The sequence below is a fragment of the Rattus norvegicus genome, chromosome 10 (genome assembly GCF_021556685.1).
Source record: "Rattus norvegicus strain SHRSP/BbbUtx chromosome 10, alternate assembly SHRSP_T2T, whole genome shotgun sequence".
Taxonomy (NCBI): Eukaryota; Metazoa; Chordata; class Mammalia; order Rodentia; family Muridae; genus Rattus; species Rattus norvegicus.
In genome coordinates, this window is record NC_141543.1 from 86,931,734 (window position 1) to 86,946,260 (window position 14,527).

Here is a 14,527-nt window from a genome sequence, read left to right on the forward strand (position 1 = left end):
ACAGAATAACAGCAGTGATAATCCAGCAGCACAGGCTGCCACACACTGAGTCCCTGTGTTGTGGGTGCTGCCCCAACCCCCTGCCTGTGTTTACTCCACAGTGACCTCTGTAGGGGTTGTTATCTTTATTTTCCTGCTGAAGAAACTGAGGCTAAAAGAGTAAGTAAATTGCTCCAGGCAGCTTTACTCTGAACTGGACACTTGGTGGTTCTGTTGTCAATTTAGCGTAGCAAGTAATAAAACAGACTATGTAGGCCATCACTAACGTGGTCGGCATCATCATAGAATCTGATTCTCGGATCTGTCCACTGCTCAGCAGCTTAGGAGCAGAAGTTCTTATGTGGGCCACGTGGTCCTGGTGATATCAAACTGCTTGTTTATTATTTATGAATGGCAAGTAGTTTGGAAGGCTGAGTATTATTATTATTGTTATTATTTAATATGTATGAATGTTTTGCCTACATGTATATTTGTGCCTCATATGCTTGCCTGGTGAAGAAGCCAAAAGAGGGTGTTGGGTCCCCTTGGACTGGGAGTTAGAGCTGGTTGTGAGCCACTGTGTGAATGCTGGGAATTGGACCCATGTAGCTGTAAAATAATAAAAAATTGGCTGTCTAAGGGGTTGGGGATTTAGCTCAGTGGTAGAGCGCTTACCTAGGAAGCGCAAGGCCCTGGGTTCGGTCCCCAGCTCCGAAAAAAAAAAAAAAAAATTGGCTGTCTTTTATCCCGCACTAGGTTTGGCACCACAGTGCCCCAAGATATCTAATAGATATCTTCATCTCAGTCAGCAAAGCCTCTCACCCTCTCTGCTCCATCCCATATCACACTGCCAATGGCTTCCCCCTGAGCCTGGCAGCAATCTCTCTACCCATCCAGTTCCCAGGGCAGGTTGCCACCATGCCAGACGTACACATCCCAATTCTGTGGCAGCCCAGTGTCTCCAGCCACTACTCTTGAACTTAAATCACCACATGAAGGAACACATAACACACAACCTCTGATCCAATTGATAAGATATGATTGCCCACCTATGCATGCAATCATCCACCCCTTAAGAATATTCATAACAACCTGTAAATGTGCAGAAGGGAATCTTAACATTGGCCTCCATGTTCTCTGCTGCTTCTTCTGCCTCGTTCCAGTCTCCTCCTCTCTCTAAAACTTTTCTCCCGCCCATCCTTCTTTCTCGTCCAATGCCAGGCCTCGTTCTATCTTTTACCTGCCTTCGCCTGTATGACATCCTACAGACCCAGAACCTCTGGAAGAGCAGTCAGTGCTCCTAACCATTGAGCCATCTCTCCAGCTCAGCTCAGCTTTGTTTGTTTGTTCCTGCCCTGGGGTTGAACTTAGGGTCTTGGCATGTGCTGGTCAAGTTTCCTACCACAGAGCTACATCTCCACCCCAGACCAGAACTGTTCATGCCTTTTGGTCAATATTGTTTGCTTAAACTAAACTCTGTATTAGAAGCTGAAGTATGAGAAGATTGCCAGGGATAGAGAATTAGAGAAGATGGTAATGTAACGATCTAAGTGGTGATCACTGTGCTTCTTTGAAGCTCGGTTGCCATCAGGTGTAAGATCAATTCATATGCTGCTAAGGAAATGTTGTAAATCAAACAATGGAAAATCAATTCAATGGCCATTGAGCATAAGGTAAACGAGTTTCAGAGGCATTAAAATGTGGGGAGAAATCCATATTTAAGAAGACTTTTAAATTTATTTATAAGTATTTATAAAAAGGCTGGAGAGATGGCTCAGAGGTTAAGAGTGTCGGCTGCTTTTCCAGAGATCCTGAGTTCAATTCCCAGCAACCACATGGTGGCTCACAGCCATCTGTAATGGATCTGATGCCCTCTTCTGGTGTGTCAGAAGACAGATCATTCATGTGCATATAAATAAGTAAATATTAAAAACATGGAAGAGCCTACTAAGGCTGGGCATAGTGGTGCACACCTTGAATCCCCCAAATGTGGGATGCAGAGGCAGGTGGATATCTATTTGAGGCTAGTCTGGTCTGCATAGTGAGTTCTAGAACAGCCAGAGCTACATGGAGAGACCCTGTCACAAAAAACCAAAAGCAGGGGAGAAGAACCTACTGAGTGAAGCTAATGTGGGAAGCAGGATCGCAGTAGCCCTTGGCTCCACAAAGCTCGTGCTCAGATTGGCTGGGGGGTGTGGATGAGAGGCCACTGAAGTAAGAGTCACGGGCGTACAGAGAGGCAAGGAGTAGAAGACATGACGCTGAAGAGCATTTTGAACAGAGACTATAGCATAAAGAATCTTGACCTTTTTTTTTTTTTTTTTTTTTTCCTTTTTTTTCCGGAGCTGGGGACCGAACCCAGCGCCTTGCGCTTGCTAGGCAAGCGCTCTACCACTGAGCTAAATCCCTAACCCAGCATAAAGAATCTTTTAGCCCATATGAAACCTTTAGACTTGAGAACAGGGAGTAGGGTGTGGTTTTATGTGGTGTGTGCCACAGTGTTTTAAAAGTTGGCTTTGGCTCCAGGAGGGATATTGAGGGATCAAGAACACAGATGGTAAAACTAGTTAGATGAATTAGGAGTTAGTCTCAGAGCCTTTAGAATAGTGCAATTTAGGTAGAAAATAGTAGAGAGTAGAGTGGTTTGCTAGTGAAGACAATGGATTTAACTTTCTTTTGTTGGTTTTGAGATCTCTGGGGCATTCAGTGGAAATATCCAAGAAGCAGTTTGAGGATGGAGTTAAAGCTCAAGAAGGAGATTTACGTGAGATGATGGGCGGATTTAAGTTAATGTACATGTTACATTAATGTACTGGTTATCTTGTAACTTTCACTTCCTGTATCTTTAGCTCACATTTCCCAGCTCTTCTTTAAAGCAGAGCAAGGTATAGTAGTTGACTGCAATGTTGCATTTCATTTTGCCCTAAGCTTCAGAGTAACCTTCACATTAACTTAAGCACAATTAGGCAATGGGGCCAAAAAAATAGTGAGTCAGAGGTGGGTGGTGATGGGTTTATACCAAGGGAAGGAAGGCATGGGAAAAATTATTCAACTTCTTAATCAAAAGATCATCAATGCAGTACGAGTTCTGCTTGAACCATTAGGTTTGTTATCATCCTTATTCCTTGGGGCTCCCTATGGCGAGTCGCATAGCCCGGAGATTGTGAATGGACACCATTAAAGAGGTCTAGAAGTCGAACATGTTTTGCTGAGTGAACATTCAGTATATGCTGCTTGTGAGTGAAGCGTGTGCGTGGTCAGTGAGTCAGGGAGAGACGTGGATGCTCTCACTGGACTAGTGGGTCAGAGACTAGGGCGTCCTCGGGCTGCTTCCTTGTGGCTGCTGCAAATGAAGACGCTGACCTTGATAGAAAGACAGGGATTCGGGGCTTAAGAAGTTAGCAAACAGCCGTGCTTTTAAATATTTCACTAAGGAACAGTCCTGCTTTCTAGAACTCAGGAGGAGAAGACAAGAGGACTGTAGGGAGTTTGAGTCCAGCGCAGATTGCATGCTGATTGCCAGGCCAGCCTACCTGAAAAAAAACAAAAACAAAAACACAAACATTTTATTGAATAAGGAAGTCATGTTTATTTCAGCAAAAACAGAAGTAAAGAAAAGAACTAAAAATAAGGATGGGACCTGGAGAGACGGCTCAGTGTTAAGAGCACTTAATGCATTTGCAGAAAGCCCGGGTTCAGTTCCCAGCACCCATCTTTTGGCTCACGACTATTCGTGACTACAGTCCAGAGAATCTGGTACCGTCTTCTGGCCTCTGGATACCAGGTGTGAATGTGGGAAAAAACCCCACACATAAGAACTAATAATTAAAAAAGGCTGAGTGTGAGTGTGGTGGGTTACACCACTAATCCCAGCACTTAGGACTCAGAGGCAAGGGAATCACTGTGAGTTTCAGGCCAACTTGATTTACATATGCAGTTGTAGGCCAGCCAGGCTATATTGTGAGAAGCTGTCAGGGGTGTGGGGTGGGGGGAAGGACAGACAGACAGATCATCTGCAATCCTGTTACCTGTAAGTAATCTTAGCAACACAATGTATTTCTTTCCATATATTTTCTGTGCATATCTTATATCAGAGTGGACAATGCTAATGATAAGGACATACTTTCATAACACGTTTGTTTTAGTTTACTAGTAGATTATCTTTACATAGATTGCATGTTATCAGTTATATTTCTGTACTATATACAGTTGTTTCCAGTGGCATTTCTCTCAGATGGATACAACCAAAACCACTTAGTGTACAGATTGAAGGGTTTGTTTGTTTGACTGGTTGATTACAAATGTATATTTGGGGGTGAAGGTGAACTTGTACCGTGGAGTATTTATGGTGGTCAGAGAACAGCTTTTGAGGCCATTTCTCTCCTACCGTAGAGATCAAACCCAGGTTCTCAGGCTAGAACTTGCCCACTTCTTACTGGCCATATTTGAGGTTTTTAAGATAATTAAAGGAAAACTGAGCATGGTGTCACAAGCCTGTAATACCAGCACTTGAGAGGCAGAGGCATGAGAATTAGAAGTTCAAGGACATCCTTTGGTACATAGGCATTTCCCGTGCACTTCTGGATGCATGAGACCCTGTCTACAGGGAGGGGGAAATGATTAGAGGAACCAGGTACTTGTGGTTTATACCTGTGATCCCCACACTCTGGAGGCTGAGGTAAGACATCTTGAGTTCCAAGCCTAAGATATATAATGAAATTTGTCATAAAATAAGATAAAATAAAATAAAATGAGACAAAGAGAAGATAGGAAGAAATGGATAAAAAGGAGACTAGCTAGGCTCAGAAGTCAACCAGAAAGACGAGTGTCAGTCGCAGGGAGGAAAGGTCCTTCAGAAAAGGGTAGCTGGCCCCATCTGACTCTTAGGAACTATGGGTGGGTAGGGTAGGGTTCTGGATTCTGTGGAAGGAAGCAATAGGGGATCCACTTTCTTCTAGAATAAGAAAGAGATCCAGCTTTCTTCCAGACTAAGAGAGATTGAACTGTGGTGTGGGTAAAGAGGTATTTGCTCCTGGTTATGGGAGTTACAGAAGGAAAAAAGGAAGAAAATGGGAAGATGCAGTGGTTGGAATGGAGCCAGGCTCCCTGAGTAAGTCTTGAAATGCAGTCTAGACTGAGTGCCTGATGCAAGGGAAGGGGCAGTAGCTGAAGTCACAGCGAACTGACAGAAGACAAGGTGCCCAAAGGCCACACCGTGTCTGCAGCATCCACACTAGCTCTAATTTTCCTCCTCTTTTCCTACCAGCATGGTAGCTTATAAGTTGCATTTGTGCCGACTGCGACTGCTAAGCCTCAGTCGGGGAGACAGGAATGCTGTAGGGAGAGCATGAATGGCGGGTGCCCGTCTTTATACCCGGAACACCAACCCTGTTTGTCTGTGCTCATCTCAGGAGAGAAACCTTTTATCTGTGAAATCTGTGGCAAAAGCTTCACCAGTCGACCCAACATGAAGAGGCACCGCAGAACTCACACAGGCGAGAAGCCCTACCCCTGTGACGTGTGTGGTCAGCGGTTCCGCTTTTCCAACATGCTGAAGGCCCACAAGGAGAAGTGCTTCCGAGTGACCAGCCCAGTGAATGTGCCACCAGCGGTCCAGATCCCATTGGCCTCAGCTCCAGCCGCTCCAGCTCCAGCCGTGGCCAACACTCCCACGAGCCCAGCCCCCGCAGTCAGTATGAACCCTGTGGGTGGTGCACTTCCCTCAAGACCCGTCCCACACCCCTTCTCACACCTGCACATCCACACGCATCCACACCACTCGCACCACCTTCCCATCCCTCCTGTGCCTCACCTGCCCCCGCCTCCAGCTCTCTTCAAGAGTGAGCCCCTAAACCACAGAAGCCAGAGCGAGGACACCTTTCTGAGGCACCTGGCGGAGAAGAACAGCCCAGCCCAGGCCCAGCATCATTAGCACCAGCTGGTGAGTCCCCATGGTGAGTCGGCAGAAGGGCTGCAGCGGACTTCTCTGGGGCCTTCCTGTTTCCATGGCCTCCGTCAGGGCCTCTGCCATTGTCCTGGGGAACCACAAGACTGACATGAGGGAGTGAGTAAGAAGACTGCCCTTGAAACCAGGGGAACCACCGAACTAAAGCCCAATTTGCTTGCATTTTCTGATGACTTTTATAAATTTCAGATACTGTGATTGTGGGATTTTATAATTTCATATCAGCGGATGAGGTATGCTTGCTTTTATATCCCGGTCTTCTCCTCAAAGAGGGGATGGGCCTGGTTTCCTTTATACTAATCGGGAAGGCTGTGAGATTAATCCAGAGCATTAACTGTATCACTGTGTATTGTAATGAATTCTTTTCAGCTTTTGGTGCTGGCTGCAGAGTCGCGCTGGCCTTGTTTCACACAATATCAAGCATTATAGAGAAGATGGGAGTTTCCTTCTTTGTGTAGCTCTTTTAACACACTCTTTATTTTACTACAGAAATTATTTTAGAGGTTTTGTATAGACTTTAGTAGTCTGTTTCTAAAATGAGATGTATTTCAATAAGCTGTGTAATTTTTTCAGTGTAGCTAAACCCATGTTGTAAAATAGATAAATTTTTATAATCATCAAAATGTGATTCTTAAAGATGCATAAATAACTTCTATTTCAAATGTATTCTTACATCCGTACAACTCAAAGGTGCTTCTGAGACTGGATGTATCTGAGCGGCTCACCAGACCAGGTACAAAAGCAAGGCTCAGTACAAAGTTAGTCCTTAGTGAGTTGAAAGTCTGCTGGGCGTTCAGTCCGTTGGGCTCACTGACACAGCCAACGTTGGTGTCCCTTTGAGCTACTCTGTGGATTCATTGGGGCGGTGAGTGGGAATGGGGTCACCCAAAGTTAGCCAGGTTTATAATGTGAATGGCGTTTGTGAATGCCCTCTGGAGGAAGCAGCAGAGGTCATTTCCTTTGACCACATCTGTTTCTCAATTTTCTTAGGAACCATGTTGTACTCAGCTGTTAGGGGAAGATGAATTGGACCTCTTGCTTTGAGGTTCCTGTGTTTTCCGAGAGTTGTTAGAAGAAGCTGATATGGTGAACCGAAATCACAAACGTAATTGCTGATCATGACTGAGAAATGTGGATGAGAAGACAAGTTGGCTTTTGAGTTTTAAAATGTCTGCAGTCTCTAAAACATGGATGTCCACAACTGACCGTTATCTGCCATTGAAACTGTAGTGAGAGGGAACCCTAGTTCTGCTGCCTGCCCTCTGCAGAGAAGTGGGGCTGCAGCATCTTAAGTGAGGAAGGAACAGTGCCCTCACCTCTCCAGTGCAGCTTACTCGGTCAAGATTTGGGGAGCTTGCACAGCATGGTCACCCTGCAGTGTTTATATGGAAGGCCAAAGACAAGGGCTAACATGGTAGTTTCAGTCAAGTGACGCGTGTGCACAGCATAGCCACACGCTCTGTGTTCTTCTTCTCAGAGGCTGAGTTCTGAGAATGGCCCCTGCCTTCTGCCTCTCTCCTCCTCATCTCTCTGTCCTCAGGTTCCTAAATCAGAACCCTAGCTGTTACTTATCCCTCTGTGATACTAAATGCACAGATATGCGTCACGCACTTTTTTTCTGGTTACTTAACTCTGCAGTGGGGACACACAGACTCTGGCCCGAGGTTAGGTCACACTCTAAATAGTTCTCTTTGGTTTACTATTTCTAGATTTACTCCAGTTTTGCCCTTGTCTTCTCTAAACATAGGAAAAATTGTGTGCTGAGTCAGGAAAGCATCTCAGGACACAAGCGCTTTCCCTACAGTTTCTAGCCATGAATTTTAATGAATGGCATTTTTAATATTTGCATACATTCTTAGAACCCTCACCTACCCAAGGCAAACAAGGAAATAGATTCCTTTTCTGAATGTCGTGACTGACAAGTCACCCTCCCCCCCACTTACCTCCACAGTCTCCTTTGCATCCTATGGGAAGTCTGCAAACCCACACTTTGATGTTGGCATATCAATATTTCATGATTCAGCCTATAACATTAAAATATTTTTATCGAAAAGGTATAAATTGTACCTAAGTTAATTGGTTATACTTTATCTTATACTAATGATTTTATAATATGAGGCTGAGATTCTGAGTTCTAGACTTGAGGCTGTTGAATTAAACCCATTCAAAGGTTATACTATGAATACTCATTGAGAAATTCAGGTAGTCAGTTCTGACTTCTTTATTCAAATGACTATAGCCATAAGAAACTGTCCTCCACATAGGAAACCCAGTAAGTAGCAAGTCAGTTAGCATCGCTATCCTTAACAGAAGCAGAAAAAAAGAATTTAAAGCAATGACTTAGTCCTACCACACTATGTCATTCTTACTGAAATGTGGGACAATGTAGAAATGCCTTTCCTTTTTCTGGATAAGTATATCTTCCCTTATTCAAGAAGTCTGCTCTAAAAAATGACTCTAAAAGTGTCATGTATGAATGATGGGCACACGCACGACAAGATCCATAACAGAAATGCTTCCGAGTCAGAAACCACAGGGTCGCACCTCACAGGTAGGCACTTCAGCTGCCGAAGACGCAAACTCAGGGTTGGTGACGTGCTGGCTGTGCTAGCTACTAAGGTTAAAGCCGCAGTGTGTGCCGTGCTCCCCCACATGCACTGTGGTGCCCTGGGAGTTCTGCAGAACCTGTTCCGTTCTCGTTACCTGTCCAGGGGAAAAGACCTGTGGATGTTCTAGGCCCGTATCTGTACTGTTGTCTCATAAACACATCACCACATTTCAGAACAATGCATTTGAAATCAAGGCTTTCTCATTACGCCATTTTGTACTATCTTCAAAGGCTTTTGTTGTTGCAAGGATTACTTACTTATATGTAGACCACGCTAGCCTTGGATTCACAGCCCAATTGCTGGGTCTAAAGGAGAGAGCCACAACCAGCCCACCCCAGAATTTTGTTGTTGTTGGGGTTCTTGTTTCATTTTTTGAGAAAGGGTCTTTCACTTAATACCTAAGCTGGAGTTGAACTCCCCAGTGCATGTAGACCATGGTTAGCCTCAAACCCATGACTCCCCCCACCTCAGCTTCCCAAGTGCTGGGCTCATGGGTACCTGCTCTCCACTCTGCCTGGCTTCCATAGGATGTTTTCGGGCGGCATTACAGTTTTGGAGGTTGAACAGTGCATCTTTTGTTTCCTCGTCATAGATTTACCACTAGATACAAACTTTCTAACCTGTTGAAAGGCTGCTGCTCTCAAACTGAGTCAGGTTCACACTGGGTTAGAGTCAACCGGAATGGAAAGAAGATGGACCATTTAAAGCACGTGGCTTCATTTTTCTGTGTGTTATTTTGGATTGGTTCTTATTTTTTGCAAATAGGGAAGTCTCCACATAAAACTTTAATAACATTCAAAGAAACCTTTGGAAATCATTTCCAGGTACTGTCTTAGTCACACTCAAAATCAGTCCCTCAACAGAGACTTTCCAGTTGTCCAGTCATGCACCCATACACCCCAGCCCACATACACCCCATACACCCATACACCCATCACCCCAGCCCACATACACCCCATACATCCATATACCCCAACCCACATCCCTACCACTTCTCACCACAGGCCAAATCTTCGAAGTTTTGATTTTTAAGTTCTTGAAAATCTTTTTCAGTTTTATTATTGTTGAGTGGATATGTGTTTAATTTCGTTTTTATTTCCCTGGAAGATTTAAATTTTGAAACTAAAAGGCAGAGAAAGAACTTCCACTGCAGAGGCGTGTGTGTGTGTGTGTGTGTGTGTGTGTGTGTGTGTGTGTACGCACGCGCACACACACATGCACTCATGAGTGTGCATGTACATATATATGGATCTAGTCCCTCTTGGAGATTTTGGTTAGGAAAACATACTGTGGTAGGTGAGTTTTTGTATTTAAAGAGAGAAAAACTAAAACTTCCATTAAAAGAACCCCTGTTGGGGTTGAGGATTTGGCTCAGTGGTAGAGCGCTTGCCTAGCAACTGCAAGGCCCTGGGTTCGGTCCCCAGCTCCGAAAAAAAGAAAAGAAAACAAAACAAAACAAAAAAAACCTGTTTCAGTTAAAGGAGCCCCTCTGTTTAAGCTGCTGTATGAAATACCACTTTTGTTACTTTGTTCCACATGATAGAGATTCTGGTGCTATTCCGCATGTGGAGCACGTCATGAAAAGAGAGGGTATGTTAGATCTCACCATTTTATCAACTAAAAACACATCCTCTGGGATTCTTAAAATTCTAAAGCTGAGCAAAGAATTATCAGGTTTTTAAGTTTTTTCTTTACTTAAACCAACTTAGAATTTTTCCCAGGAGTTCTCTCTTTCCATTTTTTTTCTTTTTTAGGAATAAAAGGTCATAAGCTGTTAGAAATAGTGGCGTCATTATGCAATAACAATTCACTAGCTAATCTGATTCTGTCCTCGGTAGCATCTTGAGAAGCAATGCTGACCTTCTAACCTGGAACTACCTCGATAAAGCAGCCCAGAGATCCTCGCTACACTTTCTTTGGAAGCCATAAAAGTCGTCAGTGTGTCCACCTTCACAGTTGAATACTTTTATACTCGCTAGACCTTTTCATAGACTTGTAGTCAGACCTTGCCTCAGAGGACAGCTTTTCCGAGACTCCGAGGAAAGTCAGACTCCTCAAATGCTCCGACTCTGCAGCCCTAGCTTCAGTACCTTTGGTTTAAAGAACCAGATGCCATAACATTCAAAAAGTTACACGTTTAACTCAAAACTACTGTGCAGACTACAGATTCTAAAAACAAACTCCTTCTTGTTCCCTAGGCAGAGGACATGTTGTTATAAAGTGGGTCTCTCTCTCCACCCTGTTAACTCAGGGCTCCTGGCTGGTGTATGTGTCAGGACAGTGTTCTTGAGTTGTTTCTATGACTGTAGCACAGAGACAAGAGTACCTGTCCGTCTGATCCCCTACTGCCATGTGCAGCTTTAGTCTCAATCACTCTGCTCTCGAGTGCCTTCAAAAAGCCCATGTCCTGGAACCCTTTCCCAGTCTGAATCCTACCTCTGATTGCTTCATTCTCCGTGAGTATTGGAATTCACCCTATTCCAAAGGGCTCAACTACAAACTTGCTAAAACCTGGCTGAGGATGACGAACACATTTGTGTTTTGCTGCCCCTTGTCACTCACTGCTGGGTCACCTTTGTAGCTTCTTTGTATCTTACTCCCCCCTCCCCATACCACGTCTGGACTAGAGCCATTGTCCCCTCACCTTCTAGTCTTTCAGCATAGACCAGCTGTTCCTTTAAAAATCTAAGGTCACCCAGTGGGTCTCTGGGCCACCCTGTCCTCATCTGATGTCTTCCTGAGTACCTATCCTGCCTGATGCCGCCCGGGTGCATATCCTCCTTCCCAAACACTTACAGGGTTCTCCCCATAACTTCAGCTTAGTCCTAGGAATGGAAGAGTGCTCTCTGGGGTTAATAAAAGCCCTGTCTTGATTTTTGATCAGCCCCTCTCTTCAGCCACCTGTCCCCCTCATCAGTCCCAGTTTATTTTCTTTCCTAGTTGTCCTCTTATACATCATTTAAAAAGTGTGATGTCTAATAAATGAAAGACATGAAAGGAGGAAAAAGGAAACCGAAGTGTGCTCTGTGTGTAGCACGTGCACTTCATTGATAAAAATTGCTTCAGCAACTGGCTGGTCTTTCATATCCCAGATTAAGTTTGGGCTATGTAATGGGTTGATTGTTCCCTCCTAAGGTGAAAACAGATGAACTCTTTCAGTGAGGAATTTGGATTGTTTTCCCTTGTAGACGAATGAAGACTATTGAGTATTTTGACCTTAGTCAAAGTTTTGCTTTCTGACTGATATTCTCTTTCCAGTTACTGGTACCCAGGCATCCAAGACTGATGGCTGCATGAGGCAGGGGCCTTTAAAAGGCAGCTAGTGATGGTTTTCATCCTTTTTGTCTGGGGACAGACAGGATGCTAATTGGCAGGACAGTGCCAAGTTAGGAGAATTGGTTTGAAAATAGAGAAGTTGAGACATTGGGATGTTTCACTGGCTGCTTAGATTGAGGGCGGAGTGCAGACTGCACAGGGTAGAGTGTGCTGTGGAAATCATTAACATGTTCTAGAGTGCTCTCCGCATCTGCCTTTGCCCATTGCTGACTACAGAGTCAGTCTTAAGAACTGGGTGCCTGGACGGATCTGCTTTTAAATTGGTTACTTTTCTCTGCAGTGTCCAGGCCTTTGGATCGTATGGGAGCGCCATACTTACCCGTCACTGGGAGACCCATACCCTTTGAGGATGGCTGCTTGTTGTGTGTCTCTTTTGGTCAAGTGTCAGAGTTCTTACCCCTCAGAAGTTTCCCAGTCACTGACTCCAGGTTACTTTCATCCTTTTTGAGCTTCTCTGGTGAGATTGGGCTATGACAAATTACTTGAAAATGGTTTTATAGGAAATGGAGATGTTCGAAAATGGATGGAAGCTGGGTTTTTACTTAATGTCAGAGGAAATCTAACCAAGAGCCTGCCTGTATGGGTCTGAAAAGAAAGCAGCAGCAGCTTCTGCCTCTCTGGCCCCCTGGATGGACACAGACGCTCCCATCTGCCTTACCACACAGGGAGCCGGGCGCCAGAAACTGGGTCTCACGAATACCTCGCAAGGGTTCTGAGGCTCTGGCTGCTTTGGAAGATATGCATGATTACTTGCGGAGTAGTGTGATGTCTGTGTCTACTTCTCAAATTGTATCACTAGGTACATGGCCTCAGAAAACCAGGTGAATTATCTTCCAGAATATGGGGGGTTGGGGGTAGGGATGAGGGATGGGGTTGTTTTGGGCTTTTGTTTCCTCTGCAGTACTTGTTTTGGCCATAAGGGGTCATAAAGTACTTTCTTCTCAGCTTTTAAGTCTCTTCTGGGCTATCCCTTGGGTAACTGATTGGATTTGACTAAACATTTTCCGGATCACTAAGTTGAGCAGAGATGGAGTCCTGTGTCTGAGGTCCATGTAGCTCGTCAGGCAGTGTTACCAAGAAGCCTTTGTTAATATTGGTGAGACTGAAAGCTGGCCCTTATAAAGGCTCCATTGTTTACTAAATGCAGAGCTAAAAGGTGACCTCCTCCCGTTCAACCCTCCAAATCCCATTGCATCTCAGCCTGCCCTGTGTGTGGCATCTGTGACAGCAGTGGGGACCTTTGGCGTATGTGTGAACATACGCTCTTTCACTTTGTCTGCTCCAAGTGGCTATCTGACATCAAGAGCAGATCTTCCACCAGGGTGAGTGGGGAGGTCTCCCAGAGCAGGCAGGTGCCCGCCAGGCCTGGCCCTCTGCACCCGTTGCTTATCTTTGGTCTCCTGGTCCTCTTCAGCTCTCTGGGAAGTTCAATTGTGCCCATTGCAGTGTCTCCAGAGGAACAGTTGGATATCCACTCAGGAAAGCACCAGCCTGAGAGTATTTACCTTGTAGAGTCAGGAAGCATTTACCTGTGGAAGGGTCTCTCCACTGACTTCTTCCTGGTCCCTCTTCCCCCAGCAAGAGCCTGAGCAATGCCAGACACAGAGTGGGGGCTCCTTGTAATTCCAGCCCAGGCAGAAGTGGAAGGGAAGCTGTGACCAGGTTGGGCAGTAGGTGGCTAGGTGTTGTCCCCACAGTTCTGCGGTCACTTGCACTTTCTCATTTCTTAAAGGAAGTCCAGTTTTCTTGCCAGGAATCCTTAGCCTTAGGTTTACAAAGCTGTTGAATGTTCGTCCAGAGGAGTATAAGAAGATCTAAGACTGCGTCTAGTCTAGGACGGGAAAGTCTCTCCCTTACCTCTGTAGAGGGTGTTGAAGGTCAAGTTGGGACTCGGTGAGGGAAGGCACCTGTCATGCTGTAAAGAAAATTAGAGGGCCTTCCTTCAGTTGGGGTAGGGTGAGTGATAGGCAGGGAAGAGTCTACTAGGAGGGGAAGGAGGGAGAGGGTTGCTTGGCCCAGGGAGCTAGCTGCATGATGGAGCCAGGAGGGCTCTGGGCTGGTCCAGGATGCCGGGCTCCCCTTAGTCATCTTTCTTCCAAGCATCCTGTCAGATGCCCGCTGTGACGGTCTTCTTCCCTGTGTTAACTATACCAATATTATTTTTTTAGCAATGGAAATGCACTTTTTTTTATTTCAACTCAATCATGATTTTAAGTATAAAAATTTATAGATTGTTAAAACTACTTTTTTGTGTATTTTTAACCACTCAATGTAGCATTGTATATTTTATTCTTATTAAGACTCTGGTACAAGGTGTGCCATTTAATGATTCTTTTTTTTCCAACATGCTGGGCCTTTGGATGTGTACGGTAACCAACTTCATGCTAATGTTCAAAGTAAAAAAAGAAAAGTAGCCATATTCCTATGTGTCTTTTCTTCATTTCTCTCTTAAGCTCAGAGGACATTTCGAGGGCCCCTTGGTTAATGGTTGTCATTTTGTGTAAAGTAATCTGTGACCCACGTCTGTGTTATTGGTTGGTATCTCCAGTGCTATTGCTAGTGTGCCTACCCCATGCCCCAAATCCAGCCCGATGCTTCAAGGATACCATAGTTCCTGTCTCCCACCTTCCCGCCCAGC

At 44.9% G+C, this 14,527-nt stretch overlaps 1 protein-coding gene across 5 annotated transcripts in view; it reads left to right on the plus strand.

The window, feature by feature from the left end:
- Positions 1–14,308, plus strand: part of Zfp652 (zinc finger protein 652) — a 57,092-nt gene extending 42,784 nt beyond the window's left edge. For 4 of the 5 annotated variants that reach the window (XM_087573728.1, XM_087573730.1, XM_087573727.1 and 1 more), the window contains exon 6: positions 5,391–14,308. In XM_087573728.1, coding sequence (XP_087429854.1) covers positions 5,391–5,911 — 521 coding nt within the window. In that variant the 3' untranslated portion in view covers positions 5,912–14,308. 5 annotated transcript variants of the gene reach the window in all.
- The last annotated feature ends 219 nt before the right edge of the window (positions 14,309–14,527 follow it).